This window comes from Onychostoma macrolepis, chromosome 03 (assembly GCF_012432095.1).
Source record: "Onychostoma macrolepis isolate SWU-2019 chromosome 03, ASM1243209v1, whole genome shotgun sequence".
NCBI classification, from domain to species: domain Eukaryota; kingdom Metazoa; phylum Chordata; class Actinopteri; order Cypriniformes; family Cyprinidae; genus Onychostoma; species Onychostoma macrolepis.
Genome location: NC_081157.1, coordinates 43,056,953 through 43,075,788, shown reverse-complemented (window position 1 = coordinate 43,075,788; position 18,836 = coordinate 43,056,953). Strand labels below are relative to the sequence as shown.

At 40.9% G+C, this 18,836-nt stretch overlaps 1 protein-coding gene and 1 long non-coding RNA gene across 4 annotated transcripts; one reads left to right on the top strand and one right to left on the bottom strand.

Moving 5' to 3' along the window:
* Positions 1–661: 661 nt before the first annotated feature.
* col1a1a (collagen, type I, alpha 1a) lies at positions 662–16,889 on the bottom strand. Of its 2 annotated transcripts, none has more exons than XM_058769993.1 (51): positions 16,661–16,889; positions 15,022–15,210; positions 14,622–14,644; positions 14,407–14,442; positions 13,481–13,573; positions 13,012–13,083; positions 12,613–12,657; positions 12,206–12,259; positions 11,623–11,676; positions 11,275–11,328; positions 11,104–11,157; positions 10,952–11,005; positions 10,820–10,864; positions 10,662–10,715; positions 10,356–10,400; positions 10,184–10,237; positions 9,758–9,856; positions 9,599–9,643; positions 9,351–9,449; positions 9,145–9,198; positions 8,820–8,927; positions 8,683–8,736; positions 8,425–8,523; positions 8,260–8,313; positions 7,956–8,054; positions 7,727–7,780; positions 7,570–7,623; positions 7,302–7,355; positions 7,146–7,199; positions 6,845–6,889; positions 6,633–6,731; positions 6,356–6,463; positions 6,115–6,222; positions 5,963–6,016; positions 5,799–5,852; positions 5,568–5,675; positions 5,383–5,436; positions 5,196–5,249; positions 4,924–5,085; positions 4,018–4,125; positions 3,692–3,799; positions 3,540–3,593; positions 3,329–3,436; positions 3,186–3,239; positions 2,978–3,085; positions 2,823–2,876; positions 2,594–2,701; positions 2,221–2,500; positions 1,898–2,088; positions 1,553–1,795; positions 662–1,220 (listed from the first exon to the last, which is right to left on the bottom strand). In XM_058769993.1, the coding sequence occupies exons 1-51, from the start codon at positions 16,740–16,742 to the stop codon at positions 1,074–1,076; spliced, it is 4,344 nt and encodes a 1,447-aa protein (XP_058625976.1). In that variant the 5' UTR covers positions 16,743–16,889; the 3' UTR covers positions 662–1,073. The 2 variants fall into 2 exon arrangements, with proteins under 2 accessions (XP_058625976.1, XP_058625977.1); XM_058769994.1 differs by lacking the exon at positions 16,661–16,889 and adding an exon at positions 15,331–15,562.
* On the top strand, positions 11,670–16,654 carry LOC131536847 (uncharacterized). 2 transcript variants are annotated; one of them, XR_009270107.1, is made up of 4 exons: positions 11,670–11,743; positions 11,862–11,933; positions 13,467–13,646; positions 16,349–16,654. It is a non-coding gene; the product is annotated as an uncharacterized LOC131536847 (long non-coding RNA). The 2 variants fall into 2 exon arrangements; XR_009270106.1 differs by having other exon boundaries at positions 11,729–11,933.
* Positions 16,890–18,836: the final 1,947 nt, after the last annotated feature.

Sequence of the window (18,836 nt, the reverse complement as noted above, 5' to 3'; positions counted from 1 at the left end):
ATTTGATTGCCTGTTTTACGCTTTAAAAAACCCTGGGTGAAAACAAAAATCCTGATTACAGAGGGATGGGAAAGAAGTGGGGATATAGCTGGAAGCAACTGGACAACATTGGGGGGATGTTTTGTAAAGAAACCAAAAGACAACAACCAAAAAGTGTCAAAAGGTGTTTGGAAAATAAAAACAGACTCCACCTGCTTATTCTACACTTGAAAAGACTGCGTGCATCACAGCTACAGTACTGCTTCTTAACAAAAGCTCTGCTGTCTGGCTCTTAGCTTACACTTCAGAACGAGAGGCATCTGTTACAACCGGGCAGCAAGATATTAGGATTTCTTTAGCACCAAAGGCCCTGTGAGCAAAAGCAATGAACAATACATTACTTTTAGAAAAAGCAAAACTCTTCTTGCTGACAGGACCTCATGAGGAAATAGCACCTTTACAGCTGTCACTTGATCCTTTAACCATACTTCTGCCAAGTAAAATCCTGACCTGGTGTTGGTCAACACTGGGAATTGCAGGTTTCTTTTTTTGAGGTAGCCATAAGACATCAAAACAAAGTTGAACCCCTGTCTCTACTAGATGTACTTTGTGTGACTCTTGAGAGAAACGTTGGCATTCGGCACCCGGTGGTCCTAATGGGTATAACACAAAGACACTTAAATGTCATTTTACAGATTTATTTAACACCTGAACATGGTACAAAGCATTTGGTTTTGCTCTTTCATTGTCCTTCCTCAGTGGTTGAAAAAAAAGTCACTTGCATCAGTGATGTTTCTTTAAAACTCCAGGGGGATTTTACACTTTATAAGTATATATTATTTTCTTGTTGCCAGTGAAACAAATGAGTCTTCTAAAGTATCCTCAGTGTGGGTGGTGACAAAATAGTGGTCCAAAAAAAGCCTGATAACACACAACCACTGTCTTCTGAAGCGCAGGTCTAAGCAAGTGGACCATTTGGACAGCCAAATTGAATTCTAGGGTTTGATTTTAATGCATAGAAAAGATTTTAGAGAGATGATTGCTAGAAAAAAAACACACACGCACACAAACAATCTCAAGTCCAGATTTCTTTTTTACAAGAAGCAGACTGGGCCAACTTCAATGCCAAATTCCTGATTAGGTGCACCAACGTCCATAGGGGCGATGTCAATAATAGGCAGACGGGATGTTTTCGTTGTTTTGTAGTCGATGACTGTCTTGCCCCATGCACCGGTGTGCGACTGGAGAGATGGAAAGAAGGAAAACAGGGATAGAATTAGAGCCTATACAAAACCATTCTTTACGTTGCTATAATAACAAACATTTTACGCTGCTAAATTAGTGGTGTTTTTTTTCCTTGAGTTAATTCCCTTCTGCTTTTATTCTCATATGGAAGTTAATTCGGATACAAGCTACTGCTAAATGAATAATCACACTGAAGTCATGCTTTGATATTAACTGTCATTTTAACATTTTATCTTATTTTAGCTCCCACATTCAAATGAACTGTACTGTTGTGGTTTTAAGACTGTGTGATGGTCACATCAAGGAAAGATAAAGATGGAGAACTCACCGTGCAACCATCCTCAGTGACACTGTATGTGAAGCGGCTGTTGCCCTCTGCTCTGATTTCGATCTCGTTGGAGCCCTGCAGCAGAAGAGCCTTCTTCAGGTTGCCAGAAGCCTGGTCCATGTATGCAATGCTGTTCTTGCAGTGGTATGTGATATTCTGGGAGGCCTCAGTGGACATGAGGCGCAGGAAGGTGAGCTGAATGTTGACATCCTCAGGCTTGGAGCCCTCGCTGCCATACTCGAACTGTAGGTTGAGAGAGGAAAGCACGAGAAAATCAGCAAATATAATAAACAGACATATGAGGACAAAACCTGTTATACTTTTTGGCCTACTTGACATCCTCACCTGGAAGCCATCGGTCATTGCCTCTCCGAACCAGACGTGCTTCTTCTCCTTGATGTTCTTGCTTGTGTACCAGTTCTTCTTGGGAATGGAGGACTCAGCTGGGTAGACGCAGGTCTCGCCAGTCTCCATGTTGCAGTAGACCTTGATGGAATCCTGGTTGCAGCCCTGGTCAGGGTCAATCCAGTACTCGCCTGTGTTTTATTTTTGAGAGGAATGGGATTAATCTATGCATGGCAAAGTAGTGTGATGCAGGGTGAGAAATGTAAAATGACTTCAGAATTTAGGAATTTAGAATTGTTGTGCAATGGAGAAAGGGAACGTACCGCTCTTCCAGTCTGGGTGGCACATCTTCAGGTCACGGCAAGTGCGTGCAGGATTCTTCTTGGTGCCATCTGGGCTGATGATGCTCTCAATCTGTTGGCTCAGGGACTTGAGGGTGGTGTCAACCTCGAGGTCACGGTCGCGCATCACATTGGCATCGTCGGCACGGTATGAGCGGAAGGGATCAGGGGCCTTCTCCTGTGGCTGGGCAATGAAGCCGATATCAAATCCACCACCAGAGGGTCCAGGAGCTCCAGGGGGTCCGGGAGGTCCAGGAGGTCCCTATATCAGAGAATAAACCAAATATGGCGGGGTTAAAGTGTATATTTGGTTTTCTGGGTGCACAGTCATGTAGAAAAGGAAAGAACCACCCACAGCTGGTCCAATTTCTCCATTGCGACCACGGGGTCCAGGAGGTCCAATGGGTCCAGGAAGTCCGCTCATACCATCCTTACCAGAGGCTCCAGAAGATCCAGCAGGGCCCTATTAATACAAAAACAGAAACAGAAACATTCAAATCCAATCAGAATTAACTCCAATACTCACTGAGGCCACTGTGTATATGCTTCAACTACTTGATCAAATATTTTATAATAATATTTACTCTAGGTCCACCAGGTCCAGAAGCTCCAGCAGGTCCAGGCTCTCCAGAGGGTCCCTACGGACAAGAGTAAAAAATAATGAAAAACAGGATTCAAGCTACGGATATTATATTTGAGATTTCTACTCAAGTTCCATAAGCTAAATAGAGTCACTTACAGGAGGTCCTGGGGGTCCCTGCATTCCGGTAAATCCTCTGTGTCCCTTCATGCCTCTCTCACCAGCCTCACCAGACTCACCCTTGTCTCCTCGAGCTCCAGAAGGTCCCTGGATAAAGACATTACCCCTCAGATGACAATATAGTGCATATCACAGATGTAGCTACACATAGACTCTGGTTTGGCAATTCTTTTAAGTCAGGACTTACAGAGGGTCCACGGGGACCAGCAGGGCCAGCAGCACCGGCAGGACCAGCAGGGCCCTAAGAAGAAAAAGACAGATGAATTATAATACTCCCATGCTTTTTAAGCCATCAGCAGTTCATTTTCTTATTGGAGATGGGAAACTTACAGACTCTCCACGATCACCAGTCTTTCCAGCAGGGCCAAGGGGTCCAGGAGCACCAGGAGGTCCAGGAGCACCGGGGGTGCCAGAAGCACCAGACTCACCACGGTCACCCTATGTCAGGAGCAGAAGAACAGGGACACAATCTCAGTCACAAAGCCTAATGTGTGGCATAGGGGTTTGACTTGTATGGGAAACTATGAAGACTGCAGCTTACCTTGGGGCCAGGAGCACCATCACGTCCAGCAGAGCCCTCATTACCTGGAGTACCCTAATTTAAAGCAAATTATATAGATGTCAACAAGGCAGGATGATATTTATGGTTTCATTTATGTAGGTAGGTGTTGGTATAAAGGTGTATATCCTCACCTCACGACCAGGCTCACCAGGAGGTCCAGCCAATCCAGGGGGTCCCATGGGTCCAGGAGGTCCACGCTCACCAGAGGAACCAGAAGGTCCTTGTTTGCCAGGCTCTCCCTATATGGCATGATAAAGAGAATAATGAAAGCTATACCATGAATGATGCTTAAGATGCCAACTTTCCAACAAGATAAACACTTGAAAGTAGATACTGGCTGAATAACACAACCACACCCCATAACTGTATGGAAGTACATGAGAGATTTTCGTGCTGTGTAGGAGTTCTTGAGTTCAATTAATACATCAATGAGAGTAAAACAAAGGAGAATACTCACAGATGGGCCGGGGAGACCAGGGAAACCACGCTCGCCTCTTTGTCCAGGGAGACCAACAATACCACGCTGACCAGCAATACCTTGAGGTCCAGGGATACCAGAAGAGCCCTGTAAGAAAAGTATTAGTGGAATATTAGTGATTTAATATAGGAAGTACATCGCAGACAATGTCTATATTTCATTATGTCTTTATTAGACAGTGCATGTTTTTATAACTAGAAATTGTTACAATTAAATATCTACCAATCTATACTAGCATGGACATCAGACATGGACAGGAGGACAGAGAATGAATCGTATTTCCCTCTAGCAGAGAATGAACTATGACAAACAGCTGTGCTAACAAGCACACAGTTGTCTTAGAATTGGACTCTACCAATAATCAATTAAATAACTACCGCTTGTGGTAGACAGAAAACTCACAGTTGAAGTACAATTATTCAAGTTATAAATTTGTAAGATGACAACGAAAATTAAGACTAAAGCACATAAAGCAAAACAAATCCATAAATTAAGAAAAGAATACAAATATCCAAGTATTTCAAACAATCTTTTTTTTTGGTGCGGATGACTTGTGAGAGAAGAAACTGAGAGGCCAGTAATAAGGAGATACAGAGTTTACTGATCACTGTGCAAGAAGAACTATATTAAAGCATGTCTGCAGTTTGCCAACATGCATCGCATTTGGCCAGTTGCGATGTCGGAAAAGATTTTGTGGTCAGATGAGACCGAAGGAAATATGTTGTGCACATATAACACTGCCAAAAAGTGTGAGGATTTGAGAGAAGCGCTTAAGACATCCTAATAATTTTAACAATTGACTCCCAAATACTCTGGTTTCAGTCATGTACTCAACAAGACCAGAAAGTAAGGCAATAATGTTACTGATCGGCATGAAAGACTTACGGGAGGACCCTCAGCTCCAGGAGTTCCTTTCTCACCAGGGGCACCAGGTGGTCCAGCAGCACCAACCTCACCAGTGCGCCCAGAAGGTCCAGTCTCACCACGGTTACCTTTCTGGCCCTCCTTACCAGGGACTCCAGAAGGTCCTGGGGGTCCAGCATTTCCCTAAGACAAGAAGCAATCAGAGAACCACTGTTAATTATGGAAGAGGATCACTATTAATACTTTGATGTATTAATTAGTACTATCTATATCAGTGTTGTAGTGATTCTTACAGCAGGGCCGGGAGGTCCAACTCTGCCAGCAGCACCAGGAAAGCCAGTAGCACCCTTAACAAAAATTTAAAAATGGATTAGTCTAATAATAATACTGTATGTCATTTACAAGGGTCTCAAAATTCTGCCATTTTTAATTGTGGTAAGTACAAACCCAAAAATATCAAATTAAGGAAGTCATACTCACAGGAGGACCAGCAGCACCGCGGGCACCCTTGGGTCCAGTAGAACCAACAGGACCCTGTAAAGCACAGATAATTTTGATTAAAAATTTGTGTGTCAACATTAGTAAAGAAACTATGACTGTTACGTGGGTCAAATGTTATAAACCCAAAGAGCATAAGTCTGTTTTGGATGAGAAGATGATCACACCTGAGGTCCGGGGGCACCAGTTGCTCCTGCAGGTCCTGGAGAACCAGCGTCACCCTTAGCACCATTGTCTCCAGCCTCTCCCTTAGCACCAGGCAGACCATCGGCACCCTGTTGGACAGAAATTAGTTGTTAGACATAAAAACTGGCCTGTAATAGTTAAAACATTTTATAAGGCTATATATATATATATATATATATATATATATATATATACTGCAAATTGTTACTCACAGGAGGTCCAGCAAATCCAGCGGGTCCAGGAGCACCAGACTCTCCACGCTCACCCTATTTGTAATTGAAAAAAGGTGATGCTATCAGATCATTTTAGTAAAAAAACGTTTTGGTCAATTTTGTGTAGCATATGTATGTATCTTAAAGTCAAGGATTGTGCTTACAGGTGGTCCACGGGCACCAGTAGGTCCAACAAGTCCAGGAGCACCAGTCTCTCCCTATGTTAAAATACAAATAACATTATGTATTGTATCTAAATTATGGACATATGTATGTAAATTATGGACATATGGAATCTAGCTCAAAAGACACTCACCTTGTCACCAGGAGCTCCAGCAGGTCCAGGAGGTCCAATTGGTCCGGTCATACCACGGATGCCATCTTTACCAGGGGCACCATCAGTACCCTTGGCACCTTGGTCACCCTGGGATAAGAGATTATCGTGAGTTTTTTTTTTTTTTAGAGTTTGCGCTATTCAGTTCAGTTGCTCAGTTTGCTATGCATTAGTACTGATTTGTTTGTGTCAGGAAAGTTCAAAAAGGTGCATTAGTACTCACTCTGTCACCCTTAAGACCTGGCAGACCAGCAGAACCACGCTCGCCGGGCATTCCTTGAAGTCCGGGAGGACCCTGAGCACCAGAGGCACCTGGGGTACCAGCATCACCCTAAGGAAGCAAGAAAAAAATCATCTTAATGTTGATACTTTACATATTCATTGGTACAGTGCTATCGTTCACTTCAGGAGTTTGATTCACATTGAAGAGTACCCTTCAGATTTTGCTTAGCCGATTGCTGTAAATGTGTGGTATAACATCAAGGACAGGTGAGACTCACCTTGGCACCATCGTTACCAGCTGCACCAGGAGAACCACGGGCACCAGCAGGACCAGAAGGGCCAGGGGCACCACGCTCACCAGGGAATCCTCGGTCACCCTGGGTAAGAAGTATAGAGAGATACCCTCAGTTCTTGTCCGTCTCACATATCTAGAACTACAGTCAGCTTTATGGACTATGTGCCATTTGGCAATCATGCTGTAGATACGCACTCTAGATCCAGAAGGTCCAGGAGCTCCAGCCTCTCCAGGAAGACCCTGTAATATGCCAAAGAAGGCAAATTAGTATTGTATCATCTGGCCTTTTATTTCTAATGAGGGTTTCTATAGGACTTAATTACAGTTGCCCATAGCACAAACTCCATGCTTAAGCGTACTTTAAGCATAAGTGTCCTTGCAAGCATTGCAAGACCATAAATCCCCTCTAATTGTTTTATGATATAAGAAAAGTTCACAGCCTTAAGTTTATACAATTAACAGCAGTTCCATATCAACACACTGGCTAGCAACTTACCTGCTCACCAGACTTGCCAGGCTCACCAGTAGAACCCTGAGGTCCTGGCAGACCCTGTCATTCAGATGCACAACAAAGAGATGAGCACACCAATGTCAATGTCTATAACAAAAAAATATTGTGTTTTGGGTTGGGTAAGATGAGAAACTCACTCACCTGGAATCCAGGAGGACCACCAGGTCCCTGTTCACCTCTCTCACCAGCAGGCCCCTATTCATGAAAAAATAACAGGAGACACATTAGCAGAGTGGTTAATTACAGTAACTATATTTCAGTGTTATAGAGAGTATTATTATAATGTAGTAGATTGAAGCTGAAGATGTATTTTAATGGTGGATTAGCTGTTTTAAATGAGACTTAAATAACATTAAACGACAGGAAACCATATGGCAAATGCCTTATGGGACACTGAAGTGCTACTTACAGCAGGTCCAGGAGCACCAGGGGCACCAACATCACCATCCTTACCGGGAGCGCCCTATAGTTAAATACAAAAAACAATAGAATAAGCAACAGACTTCAACACTATGAACTAAACAAGCTTGACTGTGGTATGGAAAACAAAAGCTATATCTACTTACAGTGGCACCAAGAGCACCCATCACACCTCTCTCACCAGGTTTGCCAGCCTCACCCTGTACAGGGGCAGAAGTAAACATCAAACTTAGAAAGTGTTTAGTAACAATTGCACATTGAATCTGACCTCAAAAGTTTCTTATACATAGAAAATAAACTATCAAGGTCTGATTGTCTGCAATTTGGCTATACAGTGAGCATATTGACTTTTTAAAGAAAGTAAGGATCACTCACAGCAGCACCCTTAGGTCCAGGGAATCCCATGACACCAGGCTGTCCTCTGGCACCAACAGGGCCAGGTGGTCCAGGGCGGCCATCTTGTCCAGGAGCACCCTGTCAAAAATAAAACAAGACCTGTGAGTTTGAACGTTACCCACCCTGTATGAATCTCTGGGTATGCAGTGTGTGCATTTTTGACTGTGCTGTAATAAAACATCTCCGCAAGAGTTTTCATGGATATTATGTACAGTATGGGAATAGAGTGAATGTGGAGCTGATGGTTTGTTGTGACATTCTGGAGAATCGTGTGGGCACTTACAGAAGATCCGGTCTTTCCATCAGGTCCAGGGCTGCCAGGGCTACCAGTCATACCCTATTATGAGAACGAAGATAGAGGGGGTCAAACAGTACTCACTGGCACATTAATACACAAACAGTACAACCAAATAATGTGTAGCATTCCTGCTGATATCCGCATTCTCACCTTGGATCCTGGCATACCAGGTTCACCATTGCGGCCAGGCTCACCAGTGGCACCCTTAGGTCCAACAACTCCAGGGCCTCCACGCTCACCAGTGGCACCCTGTTATAAAGATCAGGGAGTGTTGCATTTATCATGATCACTATTTACCTTTGGTGAACTATGGGATATGAACATGATAATACCCTAAACAGATTTTGCACCAATTTTCTGCTTAATTGCTAACTTAAAAAGGATGTTTTGTATCTTTTGTTGACTCACCTTAGGACCTGCAGATCCGTCCGCACCAGGGAAACCGCGAGCACCAGGAGCACCCTGCACAAAGAGGTGTGTAACTGTTATGGTTAGGGCCACTTTTAAGGTTCTTACAAACTGAGAGGTTTGATGTGGGTACATACACGTTCACCAGTGGTTCCACGGACACCGGCAGAACCGGGCTCACCACGAGCTCCTCTCTTGCCTTCCTCACCAGGGGGGCCAGGGGGACCCTGAACTCCTTGGGCACCCTGGATAAGCACAAGAAAAAGAAGATAGTTAGAAATGATTGTAAAAGCCAAAAGCAGAGTTGCTTTGTGAAAAATCAGTTCAAGAGCAATGTTTTTTTTTTTTTTTGCAAAGCTGTAGAATGTTTTACCAAAATTCGCATGATAAGATTGATATGAAATGGAACAATGAAGTGGGTGACAAAGTTTTCTAGCTCAAATAAGTGAAGTTTATACTTACAGCCTCTCCCTTACCACCAGCCTCTCCTTTGGAACCAGGGGCACCGACCTCACCCTGTAAAACGAACAAAAATGGTCAAGAAGAAATAAACAGAATGGCCTTTTCTTTAAAAAACAAAAAAGTAAATGTGTAAAATAATTCATATTTTGTGTAAAAAAAAAAAAAAAAAAATGTAGCTCATGATCTGAGAAGAAATGGACTCTTACAGTGTTACCCTTAGGGCCAGGGGCACCAGCAGTTCCAGCAGCTCCAGAAGGACCACGAGGTCCAGGGAAACCAGGAGCACCAGCAATACCAGGAGCGCCCTGCAGGTGGCAGCAGAGAGAAACAAAAATGTGGCTTTTAATATACTAACACCAATGTTCTAATCCAGGAAGAGGAAATATTTTGACCTAAATATAAACTTTTATCAAGAAGAAGAGCATTTGTTGAGAAAGATTAAGACAGTACTTACAGGAGCACCCTTAGCACCAGGGGAACCATCAGCTCCATTGTTACCCTACAACAGAAGGAATATAAAATGGACAAGGTGGTCAGTACTGAAGTGCGCAAATAATTGAAATTTAAGATTGAAAACATTTAGATAACGTGATATATAAAAAGATTCACTCACAGCGGGTCCAGCAGCACCAGCAGGTCCAGGGTTACCAGCCTCACCACGGGCTCCCTGGGGTCCCTCTGCACCACGGCCTCCCTGAGGACCAACCTCTCCCTGGAGAAAGCAAAGTGTAAGAGTGAGATGGGTCAACATAACACCTATGAAGTACCATAAGGGTCATCTCATCCCTCAATGTAAATGCAGCGTTGTGTATTTCTATGATGCTAGAGGAGAAGTTTGTTTGTCAGCTTTGACCTACTAACACATTTACCAGGCATTAATTATTGGCCTACTTAATTGAAATGACTGACAGCTGCCAAGAACATCTGGTTCCATCAGCCCAATTACAGTGCCACCTTGTGGTATTCTAGCTCCTATTTGGTTTGATTTGGAATTTGAAAATGTGTAACCGTGTGAACAAATGAGAGTACATTTTTTTACCTTAGCTCCAGGGCCACCAGGGAATCCTGGGGGACCAGCAGGGCCAGTTGGGCCCTAAAAATAGAGAGATAAAATAAATTATAGTTAGTTTAAGTTATCCTTTTTACTCATATTTCATTACTCATATATATATATGTATATATATATATATATATTTTTAAAGGATACTTACAGGAGGACCAGCAGCTCCAGCGGCACCATCGTTACCACGGGCACCCTGAAAAATTGAGAAAACATTATTATTTAGAACTTATTCATTATTAATATTAATCTGTGCAGAGGACAGGATTTAGGTAAATGCTGTGTTTTATGTTTGAGGGATGATCTCAACCCAAAAGTGCAGTATGTCTTTCCAGAATGATGTTAAGCTATCATGTTTGCAAAGTACCCAATGTCACATCTAAAAATAATATATAACACTACAACATAAGTCATATATTACCACGTTAATAAAGTTTATGCTTATATGGTTACTTACAGCAGCACCAGGAGCACCAGCACGGCCTCTCTCGCCAGGCAGACCACGAGGACCCTGGAAAACAGTTACATTAGAAAAGAACCACAAATGTAAATGTTGAAAATAGGATGAAAGCCATGCTTATTCACTATTCAGTGTGAATAAATGCTATTTCTTACCATAGCTCCAGGAGTTCCGTTCTCACCAGGGGCACCAGGCTCACCCTAATGGGCAAAGCAGCATGTTAAGTGGTCTGCTTACTTTGAACTTCAGGTTTAAAGTATGATAATTGATTTTAATTCAGATTTCACCTTAGGGCCAGCAGGGCCACCATCTCCCTTAGCTCCATCTAGACCGCTGAATCCCTGAGGTGCAGAGGACGCACATAAAGATTTGAGTAATGTGGACATAAGTTGATATTCATCAAACAAGAGAAATCGCTTCCTAGATCTAGAGAACTCACTCTGTGTCCCTTGATGCCTGGAAGTCCAGGGGTTCCGGGGAATCCACGAGCACCCTAGATAGAATGAGAAAGATGTTACAACCAATTCTCTTTCTCATACACTATAATGCTACTTACTAATACAATGCAGTTATAAGAAATCCTGTGAAGAGTCCTTTTGGCAACACTCACCTGTGGGCCAGGGGGTCCGCGCTCACCAGGGCGACCGGGTTTGCCAGACTCACCCTACAGAGTCAGAGAAAAACAGATGAGAAAAGAGAAACAAACTGAATGAAAAGAAGGAGGCATTATTTAAACCCTAAAGTCTTTTTAGAATGAATTATGAGAAACGTTTGCTATTTCACTGTCACTATTTCCTAATGTCTCTTTATCGGTTTCTGTTTGACGTTGATAAATACAATACTTGTTTTCCTGAAATCCTAGTGGAAGCATTTTACAGTACTATAATTGAAGTAAAAAGTTTTTTTTCTTTTAAAAGCTTCTTATATCTTCTTAAAATAAAATGTGTAGATTACTTACATCCTCTCCGTTCTTTCCAGGGGGACCAGAAGCACCACGGGGACCCATTGAACCCTAAACCAGGAAAGCAGCAAAAAAAAAAAAAAAAAAATCTAGGTTAGGGAAAAACATCTGTGTCCATGTGAGTGTATTTAAGTGTTTCACATTGTGGCGGCATGAATGAGTCACACTTTGGCGGTGTGAATTATCCAGAAGAAAAAAAAGTGAAATATCAACTAAAATGACTTTTTGTTTTCCAGCAAGAGACCTCTGTTATACATATGCACAGACTGGATGTCATGCATCCACTCAGTGGGAGAACAAAAATCTAGGTGACTGAAAACTTATGAACCCTGTACCCCTTTGACCTCATTTGACCCAAACGGGTCAAACTGGAGTCACATATGCGAGTATGTGAGAGTAATATTAATTTGGGTATATGTAAGCTGGTAAAATTACCTCAGATTTCTAGGGTTTAACTGCTAACTCAGTCAGTAGAGGACATACAATAATTTTTTTTTTTTTTTGTTATTTGTGTTATTTACTAAGAAAAAGCTGTGTGTTTGAGTTGATGAGTGCAGAGGTGATTTGTTTAGATACTCACAGGAGCACCAGCCTCACCAGGCTCACCAGGGGGACCAGTAAATCCTTGGGGTCCCTGTAAAGGAGGACAAAGGGCACAAATTACAAGAAGCACAAACCTGAGGAACACAGTGCAATTAAATGTTAAAATTATCCTTGAGGAAGTAGGTACTAGCTCATTTTGACTTCCTGGGTTGCAAATTGCAGTCATAAAAACGAATTTCATTATGATAAATTTGAAAATAATACATTTTTGAAAATGTTTTTTTTTTTAAATGCTACAGCTGTACTGGGTATATTTATCTCCAAATGCAGGGTGTATATTTGTCTTAAAATATTATCTTGTTTTTAGCTTAAATTAATTATGACGTCCAATATGCAACTGGTTTAAAATGTATATTAAGTTAAGAACTGTTAGGGAGTACTCACAGAAGATCCAGGAGGTCCAGGGGGTCCACGGGGGCCCATAGGTCCCTGTAAAAAAGAGACATAGGAGATATTGTAAGTTAGCCTGACAAAGTAATAACTGATATATGATTATATATATATATATATATATATTCATGGGACATTTTGTTTGATGCTACAGGCCTTTATATGCCTGTATGCCATAGATCAAAAATATACTAAGCATGTGTTTGTAATGCAGCAGCTGATATCATGCTGTCTGTCAATAAAGAGCTGAACGGTGATTATATAGAGAGACAAATAAGTGTATATGCATTTATTGAACTGATATTTGCATCACTCAGAGATTTGCAAGACACATGTGTACTGTATGTGCATGCATGTATAAGAATGTGTATGTTAGCATATGTGCATTTTTACCATGGGGCCTGGGACCGCCATTCCTCCTCCGGATTTCTCATCAAATCCACCAGACATCTGAGGAGAAAAGTTCTGTGGAGGGACACAGAGAAAAAAAATGCAAAGATCTTGTCAGTCAAAAGATTAGATGAGAGGCCCTTAGAAAAATCTCTACTCATCTCAGCATAGGACAGGAAGAAACATAACTGAACTTAGCTAGCTCATGCTCGGGCTTATCTTGAGCTTAATCACAAGCTTTGCATGCCTGAGTGCAACTGTGGCTACTGCCTTGAGGGCGCTGTCCACTTAAATGGTGCTGAAACATGTCAGCCCTGTGACCTAAAGGTCTTTTAAATTTGAAATCTGATTTCAAATTATGGCCTAGAACAAATGAAATTTTGCACCTGACCTAAAGGCACATCTAAATCACACCTTTCACCTATCTGTTGGAGAAAACTATTATTTTCCCTTTTTAGGGTGAGATACTTACTCCACCAAGGCCAGGAGGTCCAGGGGGGCCTGGGGGCCCAGGAAGACCAGGCTGTCCAGGGATTCCGTCATTGCCGGGAGGGCCAGGAAGACCCTGTTTGAGATCAACAGAAAGGAAAATTAGGATTTAAGTGAATGAGGCAGATGCAACACTATGGACCAGACAGGTTTGTACACTCAGAGCAGTTCACATCAAAGCCTTTACAGTTCAAAATGATGCACCACATCTATAGATCAGCTTTTTTGTAGAGGTATAATTAGCGGAAAGTGGTGGGCTGATATATAATTCTGTTGTCTTTTTATATTAAATACAGACTAAATCATCTCTTCAGAAGTGTTCAAAGCACCACAAATACCATGAAATAAGACAAAATAAGCCAGCAGCATGTGCATGTAACAAGTAATATATTTGTACTTTTGTTGTTATGAAGACATGTCGGAATTAATGCATATCAATAATACTGCTGAGACTTTCTGTTTTCAGACAATGAGTACTTATGAGTTTTGTCTCAATTTACCTTTGTCTCTGTGTGTGTATAGATATAATATATATATATATATATATATATATATATATGAATATGTATAATTATATTTAATTTTATAATACATATTAAACATATTTCATTATGATTAATATATAATTAAAATTATATATATATATATATATATATATATATATATATATACACACACAAATATAAAAATATTTTTTTAAATACAACTGAAAATCAGGTAAGCTATAAAAATAATTCTTTATTAGTAACCTATAAGGAAATTAACATGTAAAGTTTTATGCAGTGGTAATGACTGCTGATTTAGATTTAGATTTTTTGTTCTCCAAGAACTTCAAGATGTTCAGCAACTAAACAAAACACTTGATTAAGCAATAAACAGATGCATAAAAAGAGGGAAACAGAAACCTACCCTTTCACCCTTCTCACCAGCAGGACCTCTTGGTCCCTAAGAGAGAATAATGAACACAAAAGCGTTTATAAGGATTTGTTTTCCCAAAAAGATAGCAAAATGAGTTCAAACGAGGCCTTGAGTATGGTATGCTTATTCATACAGGCAATTTAGAAAGACCATTCTATGAAACCTTTTTAAGAAATATAAGCTGATAAAGGTAAAACAACATTTACCTCAACACTGGGCTCCTGGAATTCTATAAAATTGAGGAAAAATGAAAACAAAAATTAAAACCATATAAATACAGAAAATAATCAGATGCCTCTTTTGGTTTGTAAACGTTTAGCACTAAAATGATAACAATCAGCCTAACATGTGAGTCTGTGGTTTTCCCCAATAAAGATTTGAGGCCTTGCACCTGATTTAGGCCTACTACACCAAGAGCGAAACCACAAATTAATCCAGTGAGTGACCATAAGGCCTGAAGCTTGAAGATCACATTTAAAAATCCAATGGGGAGTGAAAGTTGTGGCTCCATATGAATTTTCCCTGACATTTTAAGTGAAGGGATGTGGGGTGGCTCTGTTTGCCCAAGGTAAGAAAAAACGGGGCGTGAGAGTCAAGGCGTCGTACCGTCTGGGCAGACGGGGCAGCACTCGTCGTGGGGAATCACTGGGTTGGGGCAGTCGGTTGTGTCCTCGCAGATCACCTCGTCGCACATAACGGTGCCGCTGTCGCACACGCAGATTTGGCATGGCTCTGGTTTCCAGACGTCCCTGTCATTGTAGACCTGGCCGTCCAATGTGCAGCTGCCGCCTGTGCCTTCGGGAATAACGAGTGAAATAGTTGCATGAGCATGAAAGCAGAAATGTTATTTGAGTATGTCATAAAATATAAGATGTTCATGTCTAATATAGGTCAGTTTGGTTCTTGTTTACTGACGTATGCATGAAGTTAAATCGGTGACGGGAGGTGGGAAATGCTTATAAGGCACTCTTTTGTCGTCTATAAATAATGTCGAAATCTTTTCAGTCTCACAAGGGACATGCGACTGGTCTGGTGTTCTCTCTAATGAAATGAGGCCATCTTTTGAGAATTTTGTAGACGTGGGAACAGATTACAGCTCGAGCAAACGCACACCTTTACTTTTGCTTGAAAATGTTTGGTTTGAAATTCACCCCTAGGTGGCGCAGTGCAGTTATTCCCAGATTGCATTATTCAGAGGAAAAAGCTTGAGAGAAAATTTCCACGTCTGCTGAAGCTGACCGTCCATCATGAAGTAATTGAAAACTGTCGGCTTGGCAACGACTAACGTTTTCCTTCAGTGGAAAGTCTGCAGAGTCCGCATGTGTTTTCAATCATCATAACAGAGGGGGGAAAAGTGAAAGGCATGGGGTGGGGGGATTGTCAAAATATGATGTCGTTGCATATTTAACCACCAAGTGGCGCTGTGAGACTGCTTGGAGTACTTGAGCCCTACAACAGGTAAAATTATGGGTCTGGAATATTAATTAAAAGTAAACCATACATTTAAACTATTTGCATGTCTTGATATTCTTCCAGAAAATGATTTTCTTTTAGAAAATCAAGTAGTTTTGTTTTAATTTAGTTAGCAGACTTAACTATCCAGTTTGGAAACATGCTCATCCAAGAATGAGATCATCGCTCTCTCTCTCTCTCTCTCTCTTTGGTTTGGGGAAAACTTTTTTAATGGATGTCGCCCATATCCTGATTTTTTTTCTTTTGCTGGAATTGCACATTTTTATTCTGAATAAATTGCTTGTTTTTCCCTCCAAATGGCCAATTCAATCACTAGACAATTACTTAAATCTGAACATTTTCCCTTAAAGTTCTACATTTCATATCAGTTCATTTTTAGTTTTTTTTTTTCATTTAAAATAAGTACTGAGCACGATATGGACTATTTGCTCTCGCTGTGTCTGCTTTTCTCTTTTAGCAGCTGTTGAGGATAACAAATTGCGCGTGGAGGAGAGTCTCCAAACCTGTGCCAACTTGTCTCCAAAGGCTCGCGCATGCAGAGCGTGAAAAGGCCCAGTGGGTCTAATGCACATCCAGACTGAACAAACTTTCTTCCCCCATTCCAAGGGAAAACATGATCTATGCTTAAGGCTATAGGAAGACGCCTGCATAACTTATTCAGTCCTGAGAGAGTAATTTCTCTCTGCAGCATCACATAATAGCCTCACCGCTTCACTTTTGCACCCACTAACCTCCAGCAAAAGCTTGAAAAGTTGTAGAAAGTTATACTTACGATCATCCTCGCCTTGTCCTCTTGCCAAAAGCACCGTTGCGCTGAGCAACAGCGCCAACCGAATATCCACAAAGCTGAACATGTCTAAATATTAGACATGTAGACTCTTTGAGGCGAGGGAAGTTCTTTTTTTCCTTTAGACTCCAATCATACACGGTAGGGTCCGGTCTTCAGTGACTCCAATCCAGACCCCAGCAGAAACTCCCTACTGCCTAAACCAACTCTAGGTCCTGGCTTTTATACCCCAAAGTTTCTGGGAGGCGCCGGGAGCAGCAGATAACTCAAGCATGTTCACGTTTAATAGAATAGCGTCCCTCCTTCACCGAACAGGGGGGCTGTCTTCACAACGTTTGCAGAACGAACATCTAAAGAAACCTGATCTCTTAATAAAAAGGTGAGGGTTTGCTCTCAAAACTTCTTTTTGGTGAAGCTAGGTTGTGTGCCAAGGTGACCACCTGTATTGTGGGCACATCTCCGGACTTTTGTTTCAATCTTCAATTCTGGAAAGACCTCTCGACCCAAAGACTTGCTTTCTTCAAACGAGGATTTGGAGATGAGGACGACGCAGTGCTTTCTGAATTAAACTTGTATCGTTTTTTTAAACTTTGTATACCGACGGAATTCTGTTTTTTTTTTTTTTTAAAGATTCCATAACAAATTTAGAAAGTCATGTTTCTTTAGTGGATTTCTGCTGCCAAGTACTGAATATCTATCTATCTATCTATCTATCTATCTATCTATCTATCTATCTATCTATCTATCTATCTATCTGTCTGTCTGTCTGTCTATCTTGTAATAACGTTAAAAGTTATGTATGTATTGTTTGGACAAATTAGGTTTATAATTATTATTCGCACTTATTATTGTTCGCCAAATTATTCGTATTTGTTCTATAAAAAAGTAGTTGTGTTTGGTGAATATTTTAAACGTATAGGCCTTTGTTCAGGATGGGCACACTTTATTGTTAACAAAAGCATAACAAGAACAATCTTTTATGTTGCCACAATTATTTCTGTCATTTATAGGCCTACTGGATTGCATAGTTTTTCAGTTTCACGAGTTTCAACTTATCGATAATTCAGTTCTACTTGGTCGAACCATAACTGCAGTCACCTTGGCATCATTTTGATTTTACTTAAAACTTCAAGGCAGCAATTAAACTTCATTTTAGTGGGCTTATTTTTGTTACAGTGAAAGAAGCCACATTGTAATATTAATAGAATAGAGAAAAAACACAAATATGGCCTCAGACTATAATAACGGAAAACGCTCTTAAAGGTGCGTGTCCTTAATACGCGGCACGCACGAGCCATAAAAAGTGATTTGGCTTTGTGAGCGGCTGCATCTCTCTTCCGCAGACACGTCGCACCTCTGGAGCTGGCCAATCAGAGCTTACGCTCTCCCCCTCTCTCTCCATCTTCACAGCAGCGTCTCATCCAAGAGCTGCGTCTGCCTCCTTATTCCGTTCAAAAAGAATAGTGCAGATGAAAGGAGTCTAGAGAGAAAGGGAGGGAGGGAGGGAGAGAGAGAGAAAACGCCACCTCATCGCTTTCAGGTGCACACAGGGTCAGTCGCGATGAAAGCACTTGTGCTCCATTCACACACTATGGAGGGTCCAAGCGATTTGACTTAATGGAAAGCATAATGGAAAGGAACGGACACATTTAAACTAATAACCCTCTGAGAAACTTTGATTATGACAAGTGCAGACTGTGTCAAGAGGAACTTGATTTTATTTTTGCAGTTCAGTGGGTCATGTTAATATTATGTGCTTAAATTTATGTACATAAACATTTAACATTTAAAAGATTACATTTAGAACATTAACATTACAGTTAACATTACATTTATCATTTATAACATTTAAAATAAATAAAGGTTGAGTTGAGTACAAATATCTGCATTAAAATACAATAATGTATTTTTCCTTATCAATTTTACAATATAAAAAAATCTAAACTCTAATAGTTACTTTTATTTACATTAATCATTTAGCCAATATTTTTGTTTAAAGCAATTTATAAATAATTAAAAGCCAATGTGAAACTGTATTAGCAGCACCATGATTACTAAGTACAAAATCTAAATTATATCTGTGGGAAACTGTGAAAAGATGTAAAGAGAAAGGGTTTTTAATGAATTTTTATTTGATGTTTTTTATTTTCTGTGGTGAAAT